Source organism: Phascolarctos cinereus, unplaced genomic scaffold (genome assembly GCF_003287225.1).
Source record: "Phascolarctos cinereus isolate Bilbo 61053 unplaced genomic scaffold, phaCin_HiC Scaffold_726;HRSCAF=1367, whole genome shotgun sequence".
Lineage (NCBI taxonomy): Eukaryota > Metazoa > Chordata > Mammalia > Diprotodontia > Phascolarctidae > Phascolarctos > Phascolarctos cinereus.
Window position 1 is genome coordinate 25,308,612 of NW_027556098.1, and position 25,570 is coordinate 25,334,181.

The following is a 25,570-nucleotide window of genomic DNA, read 5'->3' on the forward strand; positions in this document are numbered from 1 at the left end:
TTCTTTCTTTCTTTCTTTCTTTCTTTCTTTCTTTCTTTCTTTCTTTCTTTCTTTCTTTCTCTTTCTTTCTTTCTTTCTTTCTTTCTTTCTTTCTTTCTTTCTTTCTTTCTTTCTTTCTTTCTCTCTTTCTCTCTCTCTCTCTCTCTCTCTCTCTCTCTCTCTTTCTCTCTTTCTCTCTTTCTCTTTTTCTTTCTTTCTTTCTTTCTTTCTTTCTTTCTTTCTTTCTTTCTTTCTTTCTTTCTTTCTTTCTTTCTTTCTCTCTCTCCTTTTCTCTTTCTTCCAAAGTTGAATATTTAATTGAATTCATAAAGACTTTGCCTCTTTCCCTGGGATACTTTTGCATGACAAAAGCCATCTACCTATTGCTAGTTGGTAACTGGCTTTAGTACATCATCCTGTCCTCCTCCTCCCATAAGAATGTCCATGAAGCCAGAAACATGTGTGAATTGATAGCTGTTGTTTTTAATTTTATTTTTAATATTTTTATTATTTATTTCATATATTATTTATTTTATTTCTTATTTTTATTTCATGAGATAAAACAAACATTTCCATAACATAGTATAATAAAAATGATTGCAAATCTGTTTTGTAGAAACAGCAAATCTATTTTGCATAACTTGTTATTCCATTTAAATACATAATAGAATTATCATGTAAATTTCTTTTTACCCCCTTTTTTCCTCCCCCCCTCCACCCTAGAGATGGCTACCATTAGACACAAATATGTATATATGTGTAAAATAATTCTATACATACTTCTATTTATCAGTTCTTTCTCTGGATGCAGATAATGTCTTCCTTCATATGTCCTTTGTAGTTAATTTAGATATTTGTAATAGTCAAAATAACATGATTTGTCCTTTTTAATTCTAGAGTTAAATCAAAGTCTTCTGGGTCCCATGAGGCAAAGCAACAAATAAACCAAAACCAAAATAAAAAACAAACCCTTTTCTCTCTCTCCTTCAGAGAATCTCCTCAAAAATGGGTGAAACATTGTTCATGTCACTGCATCCACAGCTAACATTATCTTAGGCAGCTCTCAGTCAGTTTGTTATGTTGGTCAACAAGGCTTCTGGCCTTTCCCTATAACCAGCCAGGTTTGCCCCAGCATTCAAGGTTGTTGCCAAAGCAGTGCTATGAAAATAGCATGGATTTCCTTCAGACCATCAGTGCACATTTACATGGAGTCACAAGTGAAAAATGGCATAAACAAAGAAACATTTCAAAGCATCTCATACTTACCTGTTTTTGTATGTAGAGCTGGTATTTAAACTCAGAGTGACCAATATGATCTCTTGTTTCCGGTTTCTGCCACTGTATGAGACAATTTGACTTGGAGCAGTTCACAGTGATATTAGATGGTGCAACCCAAATTTCTGCAACCCAAAATTCCAAGATAAAATACAAATCAGAAAAGTTCCCCTAAAATCTTTTCCTTGCTGCTTTTACCACTTGATAAGCCTGACTAGACTACCATATTCAATTGTGAGAAGCTTGTGAATGGGATTCATCCTTGTACTTCCCTTAGCACCTAGACAATGCCTTACACATAGTGGTTTTTCAGTAAATGTTTGATGAATGAATGTGTCATGTTAATTCCAGCTACCTGTTAAAGTCTGACAACAATCCTTCTTTCCTCTCTTCTTCCATTCTTTCCTCCTCCCTCCCCCCTCCTCCCTCCCTCCCTCCCTTTCCTTCCTTCCTTCCTTCCTTCCTTCCTTCTTTCTGCCTGCCCCCCTTCCCTTCTTTCTCTTTATTCATACAATTACTATTCACCAATTCCTTTTCAATCCTCATCCTTCTTGGACTCTTTCCAACATTTGAGATGTAATCACACTCTATTCCTGGATATTCTTTCCTCTCTGGGTTTTCATGACACTGCTTACTGGAACATTTTCCATCATGTTTCACCTCCCTGTAGATATACTCCATGGTTTTGTCCTGGGACATCTCGACATCTCTCTGTCTCTCTCTCTCTCTCTGTCTCTCTGTCTCTCTGTCTCTCTCTCTCTCTCTCTCTCTCTCTCTCTCTCTCTCTCTCTCTCTCTCTCTCTCCTCTTTTAGTAGCTTCATCCACTGCCTTATGTTCAACTATTAACTTTACATAAATGACTCCAAGATCTATATATTAAGTCCTGGTCTCTCTCCAGAGCGCTAGTCCTACATCAAAAACTATTACTTGGGTATTGTGAACTCTCAAAATCAAACAGAACTCATCTTTCCCTCAAAATATACATCTATTAAAAACTTTATTATTTCTTTCAAGGATACAACCATTCTTCCAGTCTCACATGTTTGCAACCATGTCATCTTCCTGTGCAACTCACCTATTCTTATCCCACATATCCAATCATTTGTTTAATTTTGTCAATTCTAACTCCACAACAGATCTGAAATTTGTCCCTGTTTTTCATATGGCTACTACTGTAATTCAGGGTTTCGATACCATTTTCTGGACTATTACAACAGTGTCCTAATTGGACTTTCTGCCTTAAGTTTTTCCCCTCTTCACTCCAGTCACCATGCATCTACCATGTGGATTTCTTAAAGTATGGTTATGATCATGCCACTCTCCTGCTTAATACACTCCAGTGGTTCCTTATTGATTCTGAGGATCAAATGCAAAGTCTTCTGTATGACACTTAAAGTTCTTCACAGTGTGATTCCAACATATTTTGCTAGGTTTATTATTTATTATTGCCTTCCTATACTCAATGGTTCAGTCAGATTGGTTTTCTTGCTTCTTTCTCACACATAGAATTCCATCTCCCATTTTTGTGCACAGGTTTTCCCCAAGCTCTGGAATATACTCTGGAATATTCTTCCCTCTAGCTCTTAGAATTCCTAGCTTCCTTCAAAGTTTAGTCCAAATGCTACTTCCTACATTAAACCTTTCCTGACCCACTTCTCCCCCCTGGGGCAGGTGCCATTATCTCCAAATTACCTCGTATTTGCTTTTCACATATTTTGCATATGCTTATACGCATTCATGTTGTTTCTCCGAAGAGAATGTTAGTTCCTTGAGATCAGGATCATTTCATTTTTGTTTTTATATCCTCAGCAGTTAACATAGTTCCTGGTATATAAGAAGTTCTAAATAAACACTTGTTGATGGTTTGATTGCCTAATCAATTGTTTCAACCTTCCCTAACGTTAGAAAATAGTGGTAGCATCCAGGGATTATAGACGGAATAAAGGCTAGGCTCTGACAGCAGTGCCAACTATGGCAAGCCTTGTGAAAGGAATTGGTACCAGAATATCTCCCATTTGTCCTTGGAGTTCAGATACCCAAGTCATCAGTCAGTAGGGAGCCACTGGCATTTATTGATCAGGAGAGTGGAATAGTCACACCCATGCTTTAAGAAAATCACATGGTAAATGTATGGAGCCTGGCTTGAAGAAGAGATAGACATAAGACAGAAAGCCTAACTAGGACTCGGTTGGCATAGTCTAGGTAGGAGGTAATGAGACTGAATCAGAGCAGTGGTTGTGTGAGTAAAGAGACAGGGAGAGATTGGAGATATGTTATGGAGTTAGAATTGACAAAGCTTGGCAAATGATTGGATATATGGGATGAGAGAAAATCAATTGCACAGGAAGATTCCATAGCTGCATTTTTGCCAAGCTGAAATGAAGTCCTGTATTTCCTTGGCCAAAAAATGGGTTGTCATTTGAGGAATCCTACATGTTTAAGTCATTCAATATATTATCAATATGAACATATCTTTTGACTGTTAATGCATAGGTAAAGTCATATAATTTGCTTTTCACCTATTGAAAGTAGTGAAATTGTCTTAGAACAAAAATTTTTGATTTTTCTTCTTTTGCTGGTACCAGTTACAAGGAAGTAACCTTTGCCTACGAATCCATCAAGTTTGTCAAAGTGACATCCAACATGCCTCTTCTGGGAATCTTTTATGTAACTAGTACATTCTTTTTCTTTTACTTTCCTGCAATAGATCAAATACTTCAGATTAGTAGGATATAATACCTTGCAACATAATTCTAATGACTTTCATCTCCACTTAAAACTTACTTGGCATTCTGTGAATAAAGGTAATATTGCACATCATTTGGAGCTGCTCTGCCTACTGTCCAAGTGCAATTCATGAAATAAACTTTGTAAATATAACAGGAGAAGTTTTTTGCAGCTGTATCTTCTCCTGGGTAGATACAGAAAGAACACAAAATGCATTTTGAAGTTAAAATAAGATCTGATACTGATTCTTGATGGGAAACGAAAGCAAGGAATTAAAACTCAAGATTTCTTACCAGTGTCATTAAAAATGAATTCTTTTTTGGATGTGTTCTGATGTATAGTCTGAGAATATATAAACATATCTTCATGACTCAAATTACAATTAGAGAAGCCACAGCAAAATTTCTTGATATAGTTCTTGTCCTGAAAAACAAAAACAAAAATGAAAACAGTACATTTATAGTAACCATTAGTAGAATCAAGGAATGGAGCTTTTCCCTATTCCTAAGCATTATTTTGCCTTGTTTAAGTTGTATCTTGCTATGAGTAAATCATGTTATGAAACTTGGTTAAAGATATATTTTTCTCAAAGACATGTCAGATTTCTGAGTGGCTGATGATGAAACCAAGGAGAGTAGGTTATACATGTCTGAAAAGGTCCTGTTAACTATAGAAGCCCCCTTTTAATAGCTTTATTCTAATATCTTGTATCAAAGGGCCGGATGGGTGACGCATTGAATAAAACACTGGCCCTGGAGCCAGGAAAATCCTAGTTCAGACCCAGGCTTGGATACTTACTACCTGTTGTGTGCACCTGGGCAATTCACTTAACCCTAATTTGCCTCAGTTCCTCATTTGTAAAATACGACACACCGGAGAAAGAAATGGCAAGCCACTCTGGTATCTTTGCCAAGAAAACTATGTCCTTGGGGTCATGAAGAGTTGGACACAACTGAACAACAGCAACAACAACAACAACACAACAACAACAGGTATCACAAGCACCCATTTTTCCATTGGATGAGACCGATGAAAAAGGGAAATAGACATGAAGTCTTGCTTACCATCACTGGCGAATTGTGTGTTTTCTTTACATCGGTGGGCGTCGTGGTATTGTCACTGTTGTGCCAGGTTAACTCCATTTTCCTCAGATCTTTTTTTGGAGTTGTGACTGACAGGCCTGGTACTTTGGCTGCAAGTTCTTCAAAGGATTGTTCAATGAGGTTTTAGGTCACAAGTTCACCTCTTTTCTCCTCTTCATTCATGAATTTTTTTTAACCTTTGCCCTAGGATCTCATTCTCTCCTACTTCCCCAAAAGTCCTCACTCCCTCTCTAAAATTACTTTCTCCTTCATCCTCCACTTTTCATTCTTTACCCCAAGATCAAAATATACCCCAATTTCACTGATTCTCAAAAATCGGATGTAGCATTGCATGAGCTCCTCTTCAACTACAAGTTTGGGAAGCATCTCTCATTCTCTCAGTATTCCAGTTCCTCACTCCCTTAGCTTTCCTCCAATCTGACTTCTATCCTTTCCACTGTATGTATCTTTCAAAATCTTCAGTGACTTCCACATGGCTAAAATTAAAAGGAGTCCTTCATAATTCCAAATCTGCTTAACTTTGCTGAGCTTTTAATGTTATTAACCAATTTGATCTCAAAGTCCTCTCTAACTTTGGCTTCCAGGGGAGGTTCCACAATGTAATTCACTCTTTTGATCACATACATTGACCATATCCTTCAGATACTCCTCATTAACTAATTTCCCAGTTTCTGGAGTATGAACCCGTTGTACCATTGCTTCTGGTAAGATTTAGGTATGCTCACATCCTTTCCACCCAATACATATACCCAGTTGCTATGCTCAGTCGAGCTCATGAAAAGGCTATATTTAAATGATTTCTCTAACTGGGCAGCATTTCAAATATCATGTGGCAAAATAAAAGTTCTCTTTCATCTATACCCTTCCCCCATTACCCAATGTTCCTATTAGAGTTGGCAACACCACCTACTTTATGAACACCCTCAAGCAAAAAAAAAATCTTTGTGGCCTAAATTAACTCTTCTTTGTCCTCATTTTTTTTTTCATGTTAATACTTGCCACCATCTTCTGTAAAACATGCTTCCCTTTCTCTATCACAGACAGCTCCTCTAGGCTTTCACAACTGATTCTTTATGGAACTACAGGCTACGTTATGTTCCTATCAAACATTATAAAATCATGAATTTAGAGGCACCTTAGAGGTTAGCTAATCCAACCTTTTCATGTTACAGATGAGGAAACTGAGTCCCAGAAAGTTAATGTGGCTTGCCTAAATTTGCACAAGAAGTAAATGAAAGAACCAAGATTTGAATCCAGTTCTACCAACTACAAATACACTATTCTTTTCCTTGTTCTAAATGTTTCCTCTGAAATTTACTTCTCCTCTGGTCTCTTCTATTTAAGTGGTCACACCCTCTGATTAATAGCTTTTCATAGTGGTTTTCAATGGGTCAACAGATCTGCATCTTCCAAAATTTTTGTTAGGCTATAATAGACAGTATTACTTGACTTATCTCCCATTAGCTGGGCAGCTAGGTGGCTCAGTGGATAAAGCACTAGGCTTGGAGTCAGGAAGACCTGAGTTCAAATCTGGCCTCAGACACTGTGAGACTCTGGGCAAGTCACTTACCCCCCTGCCTCAGTTTCCTCATCTGTAAAGTGATGATAATAATAGCATCTACCTTGAAGGGCTGTTGTTAGGCTCAAATGAAATAATTGCAAAGTATACAACAGTACACTATTAATAGATAATAAGCGCTATATAAATGTTAGCTGTTATTATTATTTGTCTTCAATTTTGGTTTGTTGCTCTCTAACGAACTTACTGGCCTCTACCTTCAGCTGATCATGTCAGTTCTGCTCCTTAGCCTTTGTTCAAGCCAGATCCTATACCCCAAACAGCTTCCCCATCCTAGCTCACCTAGCTCCTTTTTTTTTTTGTCTTTAGGGGATTCTTGATATCCCACCTTTCATAACTAATTTAAAGAAGAGGTTGTGGGGTTTCCCCCTCTTCTTTGACTTATAAATGTGATGTATAAAAACCACTGGGTTTTTGTGGTTTTATCCTAAGGCTGACACTGTGTGAAAAAATTTACTTAAATTCTATGTGTTTCCAAATAGATACACTGACATCTGGTCTATTTATCTAGCAGTCTTCCTCCAAGGTCAAAATTAGAAAAGACATTTTAATAAGTACAAATTGCTATGAATATAGAAGATATTCTTTGTCTAATTTCCCAAATTTATCCTCTTTTCCACCATACTAAAAAAAATACTTGAAGTATTCTTTCTACATAATGTAATTGTGATCTATTTATTAAAAGTAGGCATTTGTTCAGCAATCACACAATTATTGACCTCATTCATGGCTGCTTTATGGATCTCTCTTAGGTTAGAAGCTCTAAGAGACAGGCTATGAATTTAACCTACTGCTTACAGTGTCAGATGGAGAATCCACATAGGGCTTCCCAATTAAGCGCATCTCACTTGTAAGGTTGCTACGATGCCATAAGTCACACTAGATGTCTTTGCTGAAATATATGTAGCAAATAAGTGAAGCCAGTTAAAGGCAATTTAATAAAATGGAACTGTGCTCAGCTAGGCATGGTGGTATATATTTATAGCCCTTGCTGCTGGGAAGACTGATGGAGTGTTTGAGCTTGGAAATTCTGAGCTGCCATGGGCTAAGTTGCTCAGGTGTCCTCACTAAGCCTAGAACCAATATGGTGAGCATCCTAGAGAAGAAAGCCACAGGGCTGCCTTAAGGAGAGGAAAACTGGCTCAGGTTAGAAAAACTAGAGGTTAAACCATTTACACAAAAATCATTATTGGAATTAGTTTTATGAGTGGCATCCAATTTATGAGCCTGGCTGAGATAGATACGGGCACACAGTATCAAATAAATACAATTAAAGAAAATAAAGAAAACTGCACAGATCTTTACTAATGTCCCTAGGAACACTCGACTAAAGTCACTTAATCATAATCCTGTGCTCACCCTCTTGTTCCTGTGTCAGGCAGCATGCTGAGGTCAATAATATTGATATCCAAATAAAGGCCACAAGATCAGCCAAGGAGTAGGCCATTAGGAGTAGACCTGGGGAACTGGAAGAGAAGAAATAGTTGTCAGCATACCCTGAGATTTTAGAAAATCTTCTCCCTTACGTTTCTAGCCATGAGAAGTACTGGGGACATTCCCCAGACAGGCAATTCAGGATAACTTTGAGTGAGTCCCTACAAAGAGTTAAGGATCACATGCCCCCAAACCCAGCATTGGTCTTCATTGTGAGAAACGACTCCATTTATTTTGTGGTGAACTAGTCTTCTTTTCATAGGCAGCTAGGTGTCACAGTGGGTAGAGTGCTGGGCTGAAGTCAGAAAGACTCATCTTCAAGACTCACCAAATCTGGCCTCAGATACTTACTAGCTGTAAGACATCGGGCAAGTCACTTAACTCCGTTTTCCTTAGTTTCTTCATCTATAAAATGAGCTAGCAAAAGAAATGGCAAACACTCCAGGATCTCTGTCAATAAAACCCCTCAAAGGTGTCATGAACAGTTGGACACAACAGAAATGACTAAACAACAGCTGTGTTCTCTTCACTCGTTTTCCATAGCTTGAAAATGCCAGTCTCACTAACCAGGTATTATGATGGAAGACAACACTGAATACTTGGTTGATCCAACTCTGACAGACGGGAAAAAGAATCTGAATATTTTCTCATTTCATATTGATAATTGAGAAGGATTTCCAGTTGTATCATAGGTTAGGTTTTCATGAAAACAAAACTGGATTCTGATAAAAAAAAAGTGTTCTTGCTGTTATGTCATGAAGACAAGCCATAGTACATTTCCATTGTAGCTGAAGGTTCTCACATAGACCCAGTCAGAATTTAGTTGTGGGGACACCTTTCCCAGATAGTATAACAACAGGTTGTTTATGAGTCAAGGTCACCAACCCAAAGACCAGGACTAAAGATAGATGGTCCATTTCCATTTCTTTTATCTCCATGAATGAAGTCTTCCCTGACTAGCATAGTGCATACTAATATCTCTTTTTTCAGAATTCTAAAAACATTTACTGTCTATTCCATTTCTTTCAGCTCTTAATAAATGTAAAACAGGGGCAGTAACTGCCCCTACATTTGTGGGAGCTACAAAAGAATTCTTACAAGGAAACTGAGGGATGAGGTACAAGAAGGCTCAAGTAGATATACACTTTGTTTCATCTTAAACTCAAATGAGAGTAAGGTTCCAATATTACCAGCCCCTCACCCTCATCTGTTTTCTGTCTATTAGTTCTTCTTTTTGTGCCCCATATTTATGAGATAATTGTTCTGTTTTTCCTTTTCCTACCCAATTTTGTCTTTTAGAATCGCCCCAAAAATACACAGCTCAGCCACAGCATTTCTTTCAAACTACTTTAGTAATGATAAAAGTTTTAAGAATACTATTGCTAATAATAATAATTAATACTTATTACTAATAATATTTTCATGTATCATAAGTAAATGGTTTGACTTTAATCATGCATTATAATTATTCTTTAATGATTTCCTTGTATGTCTTCTGGATCTTTTATATCAAATTTTCCATTGAATTCAGGTCTTTTTTTTTTTTAGTCAATTGGGGTTAAGTGACTTTCCCAGGGTCACACAGCTAGTAAGTGTCAAGTGTTTGGTCTGAGGCCAGATCTGAACTCAGGTCCGACTTCAGTCTGGTACTCTCTCCACTGCACCACCTAGCTGCCCTTGAATTCAGGTCTTTTTGTTACAAATACCTGAAAGTCTTTCAGTTCATGAGATGTCCATTTTTTAAAAAAATTCAGGATTACACTCAACTTTGCTGGGTAAATTATTCTTGGATGCAACCCCAGCTTCTTTGCTCTTTGAAATATAATGTTCCAAGACCTACAGTCTTTTAGGATAGAAGCTTCTAGGTCTTGTGAAATCCTGATTATTTTTCTGCAGTATTTAAATTTTTGTTGTTGTTGTTACTTGTAATAGTTTCTCTTTAACTTGGGAATTTTGGAACTTGGAGATGACATTCCTGCAAGTTTTCTTCCTAGGATCTCTTTCAGGTGGGATGAGTTGATTCATTCTATTTCTATTTTACCTTCTTCTAGAACTTCAGGCAATTTTCCTTAACAATTTCTTGTAATATTATATCCAGATTATTTTTTTGATCATAACTTTCAGGTAGGCCAACAATTTTTATATTATTTCTCCTTGATCTATTCTCCTTGATCAGTTGTTTTTCTAATGAGATGTTTCAGATTCTTTTCTATTTTTCTAGTTTTATTATATCTTGGTGTGTTATAACATCATTAAATTCCACTTGCTCAATTCTAGTTTTCAAGAAGCTAACTTCCTTAAGATTTTGTATCTTCTTTTCTAACTAGTAAACTTTCTTTTCATTATTTTCTTGGATTGCTTTTCATTTTTTTAAATGCTCTCAATCTATTGATTAAAGAAGTGCAAATTAAAGCAACCTTGAGATACCATTTTATACCTACCAGATTGGCTAAAATGATAGAAGGGGAGAGTGACAAATATTGGAGGGGATGTAGAAAAACTGAGACATTAATTCATTGATGGTGGAATTGTGGACTGATCCAACCATTTTGGAGAGCAATCTGGAATTACTCCAAAAGAGTTATTAAACTGCCTATACCCTTTGACCTAACAATACCACTACTGGGTCTATTTCTGAAGATAGCTAGAGAAAAAGGAAAAGAATCTGTATGTTCCAAAATGTTTATAGCAGCTTTCTTTGTGCTGGCAAATAACTGGAAATTGCAGGGATGACCATCAATTGAGGGAATGGCTGAACAAGTTGTGGTATATGAATGTAATGGAATGCTATTGTTCCATAAGAGATGATGAGTAGGCAGATTTCAGAAAAAATATGGAAAGACTTGCATGAACTGATATTGAGTGAAGTGAGCAGAACCAGGAGAACATTGTACACAGCAACATTGTGCAATGACCGACTTTGATACACTTAGCTCTTCTCAGCAATGCAATGATCTAAGGCAGTTTCCAAAAGACTCATGATGAAAAATCCTATCCACATCCAGAGAAAAAATTTTGGAGTCTGAACACAGATCAAAGCATACTCTTTGCTCTCTTTTTTTGTTTTTATTTTCTCTCTTGTGGTTTTCCCCTTTTGTTCTGATTTTTCTTTCACAATATGACTAATGCAGACATGTGTTTAATATTATTATGCATGTATAGCCTATATCAGATTGCATGCTGTCTTGGGGAGGGGGAAAGAGAGGAGGGAGAGGGTAGGGAGGCATAGAAAATTTAGAACTCAAAATCCTATAAAAATGAATGTTGAAAACTAAAATGAAATAAATTAATTAAAAAAATAAAAATAAAAGACAAAACAAAACAAAAAAAGAATGACCTTGAGCAAAAAAATTATTTTGGCTATTATAAATACCCAAATTAACTATAAAGGACATAAGAAGAAAGATGCTATCTGCATCCAGAGAAAGAACTGAGAAATAGAAGTATGTATAGATTAATTTACATATGTATGTATATATATATATGTGTATTTATACATACACACACACACACACACACACACACACACACACACACACACACATATATATATGAAATTTGTGTCCAATGGCCATCTGGGGGAGGGAGAAGGAAGAAAAAAAGAACTTTACATGATAATTTTGTTGTATATTTGAAAGGAATAGTAAGTTGTGTATAGTAGATTAGCAGTTTCATGCGAAATCTTTTTTTGGCACTATGTTATGGAAATGCTTGTTTTATTCCATAAATTAAAAATAAAATTAAAGAAAAAAGAAGGCTGAGGTAGGAGAGATGGAAGAGGAAGCCTGGGAAAAAAAGGAAGGGGAAGAGGGAGAATGAATGCAGAGTTAGGAGGATGCCTTATCCATTTACTGCTGTTCATAGGAAGCTGCTAGGTAGAACTGCCTTTTTAGGAACTGAGATGAATGCATCAATGCCTAGGTCGTGAAAGCGGCTGTGGTTTTGAACTGGTAGAATGTAGATCAGTGGAGAAGAAGGGAGAGGATGAGAATAATGGTGTGAGCAAAGACACGGAAGCAGGAATATACAATATGTGTTTGGGGGACAAGTAGTAGAACAGCCTGGGTTGCGATGAGGGTTTTTGGAAGAGAGTTAATGGGAAGTAGGGATCTAGAAGAGTAATGGGAGATAAGAATTGAGAATCATCTAATGTCTGTTGATTGCTCCTACTTACTACCAGGCAGCTTTTGTCCTTTAGAATCATCTGCAGATTTCTAGGCCAGGCTCACTTAAGATTGGAATCATTACGCTGAACAGCATAAAATCAGCTGAGGCTAGAACATCAAACTCCATGCCAGTGGCCTTTCCTTGATGCTGATCACTCTGTCTATTCTACTTGCCTTGTCTCATCTCTTTGAGATGTTGTGAATATCTAGGGTACTAACTTTTCCTTGAAACTTTAATCACTCATCTTGCTCTATCCTTTCAATTCCAGCAGACCTCCCTGTTACTGACTTTTTTGGATTTTATTCCTGTTTGATTTCTCTCTCTCTCTCTCTCTCTCTCTCTCTCTCTCTCTCTCTCTCTCTCTCTCTTTCTTTCTCTCTCTTTTTCTTTCTTTTCTTTCCTTCTTTCTTTCCTTCCTCTTTCTTTCTCTTTCTCTTTTTCCTTCTTTCCTTCCTTCCTTCCTTCCTTCTTTCCTCTTTCCCTCTTTCTTTCTTCCTTCCTCTCTTCCTTCTTCCCTCCTTTCTTTCCTCCTTCCCTCCCTTCCTTTCTTCCTTCCTTCCTTCTTTCTTTCTTTCCTTCCTTTCCTGTAATCTTATTGGTACAGGGAATGCCAAGTGATGAAACTTTCCCTACCAGGGCAGATATTCTGAGGCGTTTAGAGGTTAAGTGACTTGCTCGGGGTCATGTAACCAATATTTTGTTAGAGATGGGACTTAAAACCAGGTCTTCCTGACTTCAAGGCCTAATTCTCTATGAACTATCCCATACTATTTCTCTGAACTATACCTGGTAACTTGTTATTATTGTAGGTGTTATTTTCACTGTTCTCAAGGTTGCCTTTTTATCATCTTGATTTCTGTTTGCTTATTTGAACTAGATCTGGAACCAAGAAAAGGCATAGTAGGCAGCCATCTAGTATACAAATGGAGGAAAGGTACAATGGGAGATACTTTAAAGTATTACTTTTTATAAGTAAAGATTTTAAATGTCATTTACATGTCTGTCACAAACCAAGTCATATTATAGCGTAGTTCATGAGGGTAGACTCAACATGTCTAAAACAGAATTCATTATCTTTCCCCCTAACCTTCCTACTTTCCTTCTTACTTACAGAAGGCATCACCACTTTCCCAGTCCCCTACACTCACAACCTAAGAGTCATCCTCAACTCCTCACTATTTCTGACTCCAAATATTCAACTTGTTATCAAGGCATGTTGATTTCACCTTTGCAACATCTCTCCAATACACCCCCTTCTTTCCTCTGACATTGCCTCTATCCTAGGGGCAGGCCCTCATCACCTCATGCTTGAATTATTACAATATCTTGCTGGTGGATCTGCCTGATTCAAGTCTCTCTCTACTTCAATTTAACCTCCATTCAACCACTAAAGTGATTTTCCTAAAGCACAGGTCTATGTCACCACCCTCTTATTCCCTCCTACTTTATAAACTCCAGTTGCATCCTATTGCTTTCAGGATCAAATACTAAATACTCTGTTCAGCATTCAAAACCTTCCATAACCTAATCCCCATCTTATTCCTACTCTGCTTGACATCATGCCAATAAAACTGAGAAAATAAGTCAAGGCCAGACTGTGAAAGGTTTTTAATGTCCCAAGAAGAGATTTCAGTTCAATTTGCTTTGTAATGTTAATTGCACCTGCCTATTGGACTTTTTGAAATAGATGTCCTGCCACCTTTTCAGTTTTCTTATATCTTATTCCTGGACATGTACTATGATACAATGGCATTGGCCTTCTGACTATTCCATGAACATGATACTCCATCTCTTGACTCTGGACATTTTCTCTGGCTGTTCCTCATCTCTGTCTACTGACTTCTCTGATTTCCTTTAAGTCCCAACTACAATCCCATCTTCTACAGGAAATCTTTGCCCAACCCCTTTTAATTCTAGGGCTTTCCCTCTGTTAATTATTTCCTGTTTATCTTATATATGTTTTGTTTGAATATATTTGTTTATTGTTTCCTCCATTGGATTGTGAGCTCCTTGAGGGCAGATACTGACTTTTCCCTCTTTTGTATCTCCAACACTTAGCACAGTGCCTGGTACATTTTTTGTCATTCAGTCACTTCAATTATATCTCATTCTATATGACCCCATTTGGGGTTTTCTTGGCAGAGAAAATTTCTTTCTCCAGCTCATTTTACAGATGAGGAAACTGAAGCAAACAGGATTAATTGACTTGCCCAGGATCACACAGCTACTAAGTGTCTGAGGCCAGATTTGAACTCTTGAAGATGAGTTTTCCTGACTCCAGGCCTGGTACTCTATCTATTGCACCACCTAGCGTCTCCCATCTCAGGACAGAGTCTGGTATATAGTAGGCGCTTAATAAATGTTTCTTGATTGATTGATAGTATGGGGTGGGTGGAGGACCAAATCCTGTCCATCATCTATTTGCATGACCAGGATGCTAAGAATTGTTTTTGCATTTTAAAATATTGTATCAAATATTGTATTTTAAATATTGTATTTAAAAGTATAAAAAGTATTCTCAGTTCACTGGTCATGCAAAAAGAAAAGGTGGTGAGTTATCCCACGAATAATAGTTTGCTAACCCTTGGTATAATGGAAAGAGCAAAATGTTGGAGTCAGAAGACCTTGAATTTGAATTCTAACCACATTACCATTTACTAGGTTTGAGACTTTAGACAAAACTTTCACTTTCTCTGAATCTCAGTTTCCTTATTTGTAAAGTAATGTCAACAGTACTCATATTCTTAATAGGATCATTATAAGGAAAGCTCCTCATAAATCTTAAGGTATATATAAATGCAAGATTAACATGACAGTAAAACTTCTGCTGGATGGTACCATACAATGCATATAATCCTCAAGCCTTTCTTATGGAGCAGGCATGCTTGATCTGACTAACCCATTGCTGCTCTGATCTTTCTGTTTTCTATGTTCTGCACTTTCCCTAGCTGATGTGACCTGCTTTTGAACCACTCTTCACTGTGCCACCTAGCTGCCAAACAATCAAACAAACTGATCCCACACAAAATGTCCCAAATTTTATTCCTGAGTCTTTGCACTGGGTGACCCCCATGCCTGCAATGCTCTTTCTTTACCTCCATTTTTAGAACCCCTGGATTCTTTCATGACTCAGCTTATGTCACTGATGCAAGAGACTTTTCCTATTCCTACTCTGCTTGCCATCATGCCAATAAAACTGAGATGATAAGTCAAGCCCAGACTGTGAAAGGTTTTTAATGTCCCAAGAAGAGATTTCAGTTCAATATGCTTTGTGATGTTGGTTATACTTGCCTATTGGACTTTTTGAAATGGATGTCCTGTAGGCTTCTCAAACTCAACCTGCCCCAAACAGAACTCATTATCTTTTGTCTTCAAGTGTTACTTTTTTTTTTCAATTTTTCTCTTTTCCTAGAGTACCACTATTCTCCCAATCTTACAGGCTATCAACCTATGTCAGCCTCCATTTCTCACTCTTCTTCATCCTACATATCCAATTAGTTGCCAAGCCTTGTTGATTCTCCTTCCACAGCACGTATTGGAAATATCTTCTTTTTCCTACTCACAGACCCTGAATTTGAGTCCTTATTATGGACTATTACCATAGCTTCTTAATTGGTCTTCCTGATTCTAGTTTTCCTCACTCCACTTCCTCCTCTGAACAGCTGCCAGCGGTTTTCCTAAAGCATGGATCTGACCATGTCACTGCCTTATAAATAATAATATATATTATAAATAATAAACAAGAAAATTTATATATTATAAGTAATAAATAAAATAATAAAATCTAGTGGCTTCTTATTATGACTAATATCAAAGAAAAACTCTTCTGTCATTTGCAGTTCTGTGTTCTAGTCCATTTCTGTCTTTGTAGTCTTCTAACACCTCTCCCCTCCAAGTAGCTAATACCTATATACTGCTTTTTGTTTTTTTGCAGAATGCTTTACAAATATTAACTCACTTCATCCTCATAAAAGCTCTGGGAAGTAGGTTCTATTTTTTCATTTTACAGATAAGGAAACAGGGAGGGATAAAGTCTGACTTGCCTGGGGTCATAAAGCTAGTAAATGTCTCAGGCTAAATTTGTTTGTTCGTTTGTTTTTGCAAGGCAATTGGGGTTAAGTGACTTGCCCAGGGTCATACAGGAAGTTAAGTGTCAAGTGTCTGAGGTTGAATTTGAACTCAGGTCATCCTGATTCCAGGACCAGTGCTCTATCCGATGTGCCACCTAGCTGCCCCTAAGGCTAAATTTGAATTAAGTTTTCTCTTACTCCAGATCCACTATCCACTGTGTCACCTAGCTGGTATACTGATCTCCCACAAAATATCCTAAGTCTTATTTCTGAGTCTTTGTACTGGGTGTCCACCATGCCTGCAATGCTCTTTCCTTAACCTCCATTTTTGAACACCTGGATTCTTTCAAGACTCAGCTTGGTCACTTGTGCATGAGATTTTTCCTGCTCCTACTCTGCTTCCTCTACTCCCAGAAAGTAGTGGCTTTCCCTTGTGTGATTACCTTGACCAATTTTACATGGATATTGTTGTTGTTCAGTTGTTTCAGTTGTATCTGACTCTTTGTGACCCATCTGGGAGTTTTCTTGACAGACATACTGGAGTGGTTTGCGATTTCTTTCTCCAGATCATTTTACAGATGAGGAAACTGAGGCAAACAGGGTTAAGAGATTTTTCCAAGGTCATACAGCTAGGAATTGTCTGAGGTCAGATTTGAACTCATGAAGATGAATTTTCCTGACTCCAGGCCTGGCACTCTACCCATTGCCTCACTTAGCTGCCCTTAGGAATATTGCATGTATCTGTATATCTACATGACATTTCCTCCATTATAATGCAAGATCCTCAAGGGAAAGGACAGTTTTTACTGTTCTTTGTATGCCCAAGAGCTTAACACAGTGCTTGGCACATAGGAAGCATTTAATAAATGTTTGTTGATTGGTTGATTAATTGTTATGTGTTTTATTTCTCTGGAAATGTTTTGAAGGTTTGCTGAGGATAATTCCCAAACCCTACGTATCCTACACAGTTCTGAACATTTCAGAGCAAGTTCTCAATAAAATTGTTGGCCATCACTTTCTCTCTCTAGATCTCTGACTCCTCATAAGAAGGTAGTAGGGTACAGAAAGAATGCTAGACTTGCCATCTAACATTCTGGGTTCGAATCCTAGCTTTGCCACTAATTTCACCATGACCTTGTATAACTCACTTAGCCTCATGGGTCTCTATTTCATCATCTGTAAAATGAGGGGATTGGAGCATGAGACCTCTAAGGTCCTATCTATGCTCCTATGACTGGTTCTTTCCTGCTCTTCTAATCTATGATTCAGAGAAATGTGCATTCGATTGAATGTTAGTCAGCCTGACTTGTTATTCATTAATGCATTTCATAAGACTGATCATTTCTAGTTTCCTTTCTTCTTAAATGCACAGTCATTCACTTGCTATGAAATTTACACAAATGAAAACTTATGTAAATGAGGAAATTACAAGAAGTATCAAATCCAGTAACAGATTCTGCATAAGATCATAGAATCATAGTTTTAGAGTTTGAAAGGATGCAAACATGGCTGTAGGAGTGAAGTAGCAAAATTAGGGAAGACCTCCATCAAGACAGAGCTGGAGCACAATCTCACTTGAGAAAGATCTAAGGATTTTAACACATTGGTATTCAAAAAGAATTAACAGTGAGATATGGCCCTCGATAAAACTGCAATAATCTAGTGCTATCTTAGGCTGCATAAAGAGAGACATGTGGTGGGGCTTGCTATACTCTGTCATTATTAGAACACATTTCAATTCTTAGTCACACGAGGGAAATCATTAAGGTGGTAAGCAGTCCAGGCTGGTGAAAAGTCTCAAGGTCATGGCACATGGGGATTAGTTCAAGGAAATGGGTAAAGATTGGCTGTCTTCAAGCATCTAATGGCTAAGGAGTTGAATTTATTCTGCTTGGTACAGAGGCCTGAAACATAGCAAATAACTTAATAAATGTTTGTTGATTGATTAAAGCAAAGTGGAAAGAGGTACTTTTGGTGTTGATGTCAGGAAAAAACTTTAAACAATTAGAGTTCATAAAAAGTAGAATGGGCTGCCTTGGGAAGGAGCAAGTTCCTCCTTACTATAAAGCTTTAAGCAAAGGCTAGATGAGCATTCATTAGCCATATTGTAGAGAGAATTCTTCTTCACATATAGATTGAACTGGATGGCCTCTGAGAAGCCTTCTAACTCTGAGATTCTGTGATTCTATAGAATGTCCTTTAGCTAGACAGTGCCCAAACACGGGCTCTGAGCTAAAGGATTGATAATAACTGGGTATTGTCTGGAACTACATTTCTGTCATTCATTTGAGTTATATCAGATATGGCACATAGCTGAATGAACTAGTGCATTAGCACATATTTTCCTAGAGAAATAATATAATACATAATGATCTGCCCCTAGAATTAAATAATAGGAAGTGAGCAGTCTGGATTGTATTTCATAGATTGACAGTACCTTTTCTGATCCCAAGCTGCTCCCCAAAAATAGAAATCTATCTTCTTGATATCAATATTATTCCCCCCTTCCAGTGATGTTATGCTTTTACATCATGGAATATTACAGCATCCAAAAAAATCATAATCACAGGAGACTCAAAGAGTAATGGAGGAACATATAGTAGGTGTAAATAGATTGTAGCATATTACCAATGATGCCCAAGAAGCAATATAAAAAGCAGGAACCAGGAAATGTATGATTGAAAAAGGAGATTAGCTAAGTGTAGGGGATAACAGACAGTTTGAATTCTTCATTAGTGCCCAAATATTGTCCCAAGTTTGAGAGGAAGGCTTTAAGCACATCGATTGGCTGTTCTGTGGATGATTTATGGGAGAATGTGGACAAGTTACAGAGAATGAGGAAGTATGGGTAAGATTTTAACTGCTCAAGTAGTATTCATGTTGATGAAATAGATCCATTGATCTAGTGTCCAAATTTGGAAAATCATAGGATCACAGATTTAGAGATAGCTAAGGAACGTGACGGCAAGAGTCACAGAGGTAGTAAGTGAAGAGTTGAGATTCAGATCTAGGTCCTCTGGCTCAAAAAACCCAACATTCTTTTCATCAAAAAGGTAAGATTTTAAAGGTAAAGTGATTTATGGGAGTAAATTAATCTATACTACCTGGGGAAAAAAAAATCTGTTATCTTGCATGGTCAATGTAGTAGACATACACTGGAAGGTTTTTTTTCAAGATTTCATTGTGGAGATTGGGTCCTCTTGAGAAATAATTCAAGCCAGCTGAAAATACTAGCATAAGCTTGACATTATCTGTTCAGGCCTTTTAGGCTTGCAGGTCTGTCGCTGAGCATCATATGATTACTGTAGGTGACTTTTAGGGGAATATTCTACTTTTTGAATGTATGTTACAATAACATCCACTCACATCCTGCTGAAATGGATTATTGTGGTCTGGAGGTGAGCCTGGGATTCCAAGAACTATACTGGAAGAATGGAAGCTTTGGTAGACTTTAATGGGCTGCGTCTGCATGTGAAGGGACTAAAATGAGACCAAACCAGTAGCAGAGTCAGTGACCTTGTCTCTAACAGGCAGATGCTCCCATCAAAGTCTAAAAAGTGCTTTATGCTCCTATCCTTACACAAGCTAGAAAAGCTTTGAGAAGAGGTTCAGTGGCCCTGGATATATCAGCCATGGCAATGGCCTTGACTGAGTTGTAGAAGCTCATCATCGTTAGCTTGTCTGTAGGGTGATGACTTTTGGAGAGGGGCATCTGGGCTACAGTATGCTTTGTTGGGGGTGGAGGATTCAAAAGTCTCTGGATTCTTTTTCCAATATCCCTCCTTCCCCACCTACACCCTTTTCAGCTGCCAATTATGTGTTGTCTTCCCTTATTAGGAATGTAAATTTCATGAGGTCAAGAACTAATTTTCTTTTTCTATTTGCACCTTTTGTGCTTAGTACAATGCCTGGTATGTAGTAAACACTTAATAAATGCTTGTGGACTGGCTGATTTTTTGACTTTGGAGACTACCCACACAACTGAAATTACATCTCCTTAAAGTGTGGAAGTTATAATAACTACATGAACGTAGGCTGTAATGAGTATAGCAACAAATACCTTTGTCAGAACTGCCAGGGTCACAGAGAATAAATGTAAAAAAAAGTGTGTGTGTGTGTGTGTGTGTGTGTGTGTGTGTGTGAAGAAGCCAGTTTTGGAGAAGTCTCAAGGTGGTAATCTACAGCCCACACTTCTATTCCGCAGAGAATTGGAGCCATCGATTTGGTATGAAATAACTTTTTAAGTAGACTCAATTCTATCACCTTTTGTATGCTAGAATTTAAATAGATCTTCCTCTGTCCTCAGTTTTATACAAAATCGTTGCGTCTCTTAGTCGGAAGGGACCCCAGGGGTCATCTATCCCATACCTGACTGGAAATCTTTACTGCAATGTCCATTAAAAATAGTCATTTCATTTGAAGAACACCAGTGAGTCAATGCAATTCCCACCTTCTGTAGCAAAGCATTGCACATTGTGCTCGCTGTTGGGTTATTTTCCCATCTATTGAGCCTAAATTTGTGTCTGAATCTTCTACCCATTGCTTTTTGTTTGTTTGTAGTGTTTATTATGACACATATTGGTCTTTCAGTTCACTAAAACCCCTTCATATTTTCTCAAATTATTATCTAGCCATTACACTTGCATTTTTTTACTTTGATGGTAAAATTTTTTAACAAATGTTTTACTTAGTCTCTGCCTCCTCTTCCCTTCTAGGCTATTTTTATGATCCTTTTTTTTCTGAACTCCCACACCTTCATTAACCACCTTTTTTTCTCTTCTTCTTTCACTTTTCATGTTTCCCTGAGTTTTCTTTCCCTTTTCTTTAGTTTTCTGTTCCCCACTCCCAGTTCTCTTTATTGTTCTCCATTTGCAACAACTTCCCAATGACATTTCAATATAGGAAACCCTACCAAAAGCAGTGCATTCTATACCCCATGACCAAGGATGCTAAAGGAATTTTTGGGTGACCACAGCAACATCGTGGCTCTGGGTACAGTAATATTGTCTGACAGGAATCACTCAGTGTAACTATGCCAAGTAAACAGTTACCATTAATTGTCTCAGAGTTGGAGGGTTCAGATTGTCAGAAAAGCTTGTGGGGCTGTAGTCCTGGGTTCAACCCTTGTCTAGACCACTTGGCTTTACAGCTAATCAGCTTCCAGACATTTACTATTGATTTCAAGAGAGACAGGTAAGAGTGTGAATCTATCAGCCCTAATCCGTCACCACAATTAGAAACACAAAATCAAAGGGCATGTGATGTCATTTCAATCAGAAATATCTTTAAACACAGAAGAAAGCTTCCTGTCTACCCAGCAAACCACTTCAGAAACAGATTCTATTTCTTAGAGAAGATTTTCAGAATAGTAATTTCCTACTGATATCCTGATCCAGACCATCAATTTTTCATTTCACATTTTTCCTCCTCTCCATGGTCTATTTGCATTGAGACATTGATTTCTCCATTCCCAGCTCCTCACAAACACCAAGTTTATAGTTAGAAGTTTTGCTCAAAGAACCTTTCATATAGCTTTGAAGAATGTTAATGTTGAAAGAGATCTTAGAAGTACTCCAATACAACCCCTTCATTTTTCAGATGAAGAAACCCATTATATCCGTATCAGCTGTAACATGTCCATCTAGCATGAAATCAAGTTGTATAGGAATTGGCTTACCATGAGCACTGTCTTTGCTTTTGCTTCAGTTTTCTTCCCTCCTGGCTGTTTCTGTGCAGAAGCTTTCTTTTAAGTGTTTTAATCCCACAGTGACTCACTGTTCTTCTTTCTTAGTCTCCCCACCCCCAACAGATTGCTTTCTGAACTTCCTCATCCATGCTCAAGAAACCTAAGTTATTTCTTCTCCTCATTGGTTATAATGACAACCCTAAATGAAGCAGATGATTTCTTTTTTATTTAATGAATTTGTGAATGATTTTCTCCCCTCCTGACTTTTCCAAACACACACACACCTACACACACACACACACACACACACACACACACACACACACTTATATATACAGAGTCTATTTCCATAATTTTAACAAAGAAGAAACATGGTCATGAATCAAGTGAGATAATGGTCATGAAAGTGTTTTGAAAAATACAAAGCTCTCTGCCCATGTAAGGACTTTGGCAGACTGTCATACCAGAATCTTAACTGCTGCAAAGGTTAATGAAGCCTACAGTAGAAGAAGCCATCCAATCCCCTTGCTTTCCTTATGGTGAAATATCTCCCAAAGCACCATATGTAATTGATTCACTTTCTTAACTCTATCACCTTAGATGCTATTATAAGTCTACCAGGTCTGTGTCTATGTAACATTAACTGATGATCCCTTTAATCACCAGCATTCTATTTCTATCTTTTGGCTTTGACTTGAACTCTTTTTCACTCCCCAGGTAACTTTTTCCATCAAAGAGCGTTCCAGCTTTCAAATTGGACAACTGAGTGCTCTTGTGGTTCTGTAGACCTATCCAAAGACCAGTAGACCTTTCTAAAACTTGTGATCTAAGTGTGAATTTGAATGTTTATAAGGAGAGTTGGTGTCTAATAATAATAATAATAATGATGATGATGATGATGATGATGATGATAAACAACTTTCATATAGCACTTACAATGTGCCAGGCACTATGCTAAGTGATTTAGAATTAATATCTCATTTTTCTTCACAACAGTCTTGCAAGGTAGGTGCTATTGTTATATCCATTTCACAGATGAGGAAACCAGATCAAAAAGAGGTTAAGTGACTTGACCAGGGTCACACAGCTAGTGAGTGTCTGAGTCACATTTGAACTCACATCTTCCTAACTCTAAGCCCAGCATTATCTAAGACTTTGTGTTTTCAGTGCCTATTCTTTTTTTCATTTTATTTTATTTTTTATTTTTTTGCTTTTTAGTGAGGCAATTGGGGTTAAGTGACTTGCCCAGGGTCACATAGCTAGTAAGTGTCATGTGTCTGAGGCTGGATTTGAACTCAGGTCCTCCTTACTCCAAGGCCAGAACTCTATCTACTGTGCCATCTAGCTGCCTGTTCCAGTGCCTATTCTTGTGAATCTAAATGTCAGAACCTAAATATTATAAAGAGAGTTGCTGCCAAATACTAATATTGACAGTTTCCATTAAAGTAAAGACAATGAGCCTTAGACATCAGAGGTCTCCAAAGAGTACACACAGCCATGTATACAAATATGTACACATATATCAAGAAGGAGCCTCTGACACAGGGGTTACATATTGAGGGCTTGTTTTATTTATTTATTTATTTTGGTGATTTGTTTTTTATTTTATTTTTTGAGTTTAGACTTTCTTCCTAAGCAGTAGCCAAGTAGGGATAGCATCCTGGCAAATGCCAAGGCTGATGTGAGCCTAGAGCCCGTAGAACATTACACAATTGTGCATTATTGTGTGTGGATGTGGATGTGCATGAAGGTGGTGAATAACAGTGTTGGGTCAAAAGGGGACAACTGGCTGCTAATTTGGAAAATGCATGCAAAGCATTGGGGAAGAAATTCAGGATAAAGGTCAGTGCAGCTGTTGTCTTACCTGAATTCTCTGAAACTATGGTATCTTCCCAACTGATTGATTGACAAGAATCTGGACTGACACCAATTGACACCTATTATATGCCCGGAAGTACTTCTGATGTATTCTGACAGAGGCAGAGTACTTTAGGATTATTGCCTTCTTACTGATGATACTATGTCTCTCGATGTACCCTAGCTTACTTTAGTCTTTTTCTTTTTTTGCTTACCATATCACAGTATTGACTCATATTAAGCTAACTGTTCATTAAAATCCCCAGCTCTTTCTCAGATAAACTGATGTCTATTCTGCTCTCCCCATCTTTTTTTTTTCTTTGGAATTTTTTTGGGGGGGCCTAAGTCTAAAACTTCACTTTATCCTTATTAAATTTCATCTTATTAGATTTGGCAAAGTGTACTAGAAAAATGAGGCCTAGAAAAATGATTTGTTCAGTCACACAAGTTAATGACAGAATTAAGGTTCAAGTGGATGTTGTCATATTTAAAATATCCTGCCTTTCCCACTAAACAAGCCATGGCATTATATTAACATACCATAATCCAACCTAGACTTGAAAACACAGATTTATTTGAATAGTCTAATAGAGGTGGGGAACCTGCAGCCTCAAGGCCTTATGTGGCCCTCTAGGTCCTCAAGCATGGCCTTTTGACTGAGTCCAAGTTTTACAGAACAAATCCTTTTATTAAGGGGATTTGTTCTGTGAAGTTTGGATTTAGTCAAAGGGCCGCACTTGAGGACCTAGAGAGCTGCATGTGGCCTCGAGGACACAGGTTCCCCACCCCTAGAGAAGTGATCATTTCTTTTAGCTCCTTGATATACAGGACAACTGCTAGAAGGCTGGTCCCCTGGGGAAGGTGACAAATGCCATCTACTGGAGAGAGTTAGAGCTAGAGAACTACAGGAGGCAGAATTGTGGAATGAGTAGGGTCTTCAAAGAGCAATTTACCTCTTCCCAAGGAGCTCCAGGAAGCATAAAGGAAAGGGTAATGCTGAATAGTAATCAGTAACTCCTGGCAAGAGCTGTGAGGTAAATGATAGGGCACAAAGTGGTCCTAGTCTTATTTTTATGGGGAGGATTGGCTACTCAGGGGAACATCTATTGATTAGCAGATGACATGTGAGTCCTTTCTATGTCCATTCCTGAATATGAAATAATATATCTGTTACATTTTAAACTAAGTTTTAAAAAGTTTTAGTATTGTAAAGCCTTTAGTTCTTGGAAAAGGTGGTAGCTGATGGCTCTTGTTGGGAGGTGCCAACTATTACTGTTCCCAGGTTACAACTGGTTGAGGGTAATAATCCATGCGAGTGAGGGGTCTTTAAGTGTGCCCAGTCTTTTATGCCATAAAGAAGTCTCTGACATCAGAAGTAAATAAATGTGTTTCTTTTAGGGAATCTTCTGACCCAATTACCATCAATTAATTACCTTTAACCTGAACTCTGTGTAGCAACTGTTGGTATTCATTATTACCTCTTTCTTATTTTTGCTATGAATTAAATTCCTGCATTTAGTTCTTTCCCCTGATCTGGTTTGACTACATAGCAAAACCCTGGTAAGAGAAGGTTAAGTGAGTTCTACAAAGTACAATAGTGTGTCAGCCTCCATTTTCCCTGGGCCTTATTCCCCTGTGACGTCAAGGTGGTATGTGTGGGTTTTCATGGTCCTTATCCCAGTCAGGCTTTGT

General features: G+C 37.7%; 1 protein-coding gene across 11 annotated transcripts in view; it reads right to left on the minus strand.

Moving 5' to 3' along the window:
* LOC110212746 (colony stimulating factor 2 receptor subunit alpha) overlaps positions 1 to 25,570 on the minus strand; it is a 70,362-nt gene that overhangs the window by 19,513 nt on the left and 25,279 nt on the right. For 7 of the 11 annotated variants that reach the window (XM_078146305.1, XM_078146304.1, XM_020992770.2 and 4 more), the window contains exons 1-7: positions 22,013 to 22,119; positions 8,024 to 8,130; positions 5,047 to 5,183; positions 4,276 to 4,405; positions 4,040 to 4,166; positions 3,775 to 3,953; positions 1,246 to 1,379 (exon numbers count right to left, since the gene is read on the minus strand). In XM_078146305.1, the coding sequence (XP_078002431.1) occupies positions 1,246 to 1,379; positions 3,775 to 3,953; positions 4,040 to 4,166; positions 4,276 to 4,405; positions 5,047 to 5,183; positions 8,024 to 8,111 (795 nt within the window). In that variant the 5' untranslated portion in view covers positions 8,112 to 8,130; positions 22,013 to 22,119. Of the gene's footprint in view, positions 1 to 1,245; positions 1,380 to 3,774; positions 3,954 to 4,039; positions 4,167 to 4,275; positions 4,406 to 5,046; positions 5,184 to 8,023; positions 8,131 to 22,012; positions 22,120 to 25,570 lie in introns of those variants that run through there. The other 4 variants (XM_020992766.2, XM_020992765.2, XM_020992764.2 and 1 more) reach the window with 2 other exon arrangements.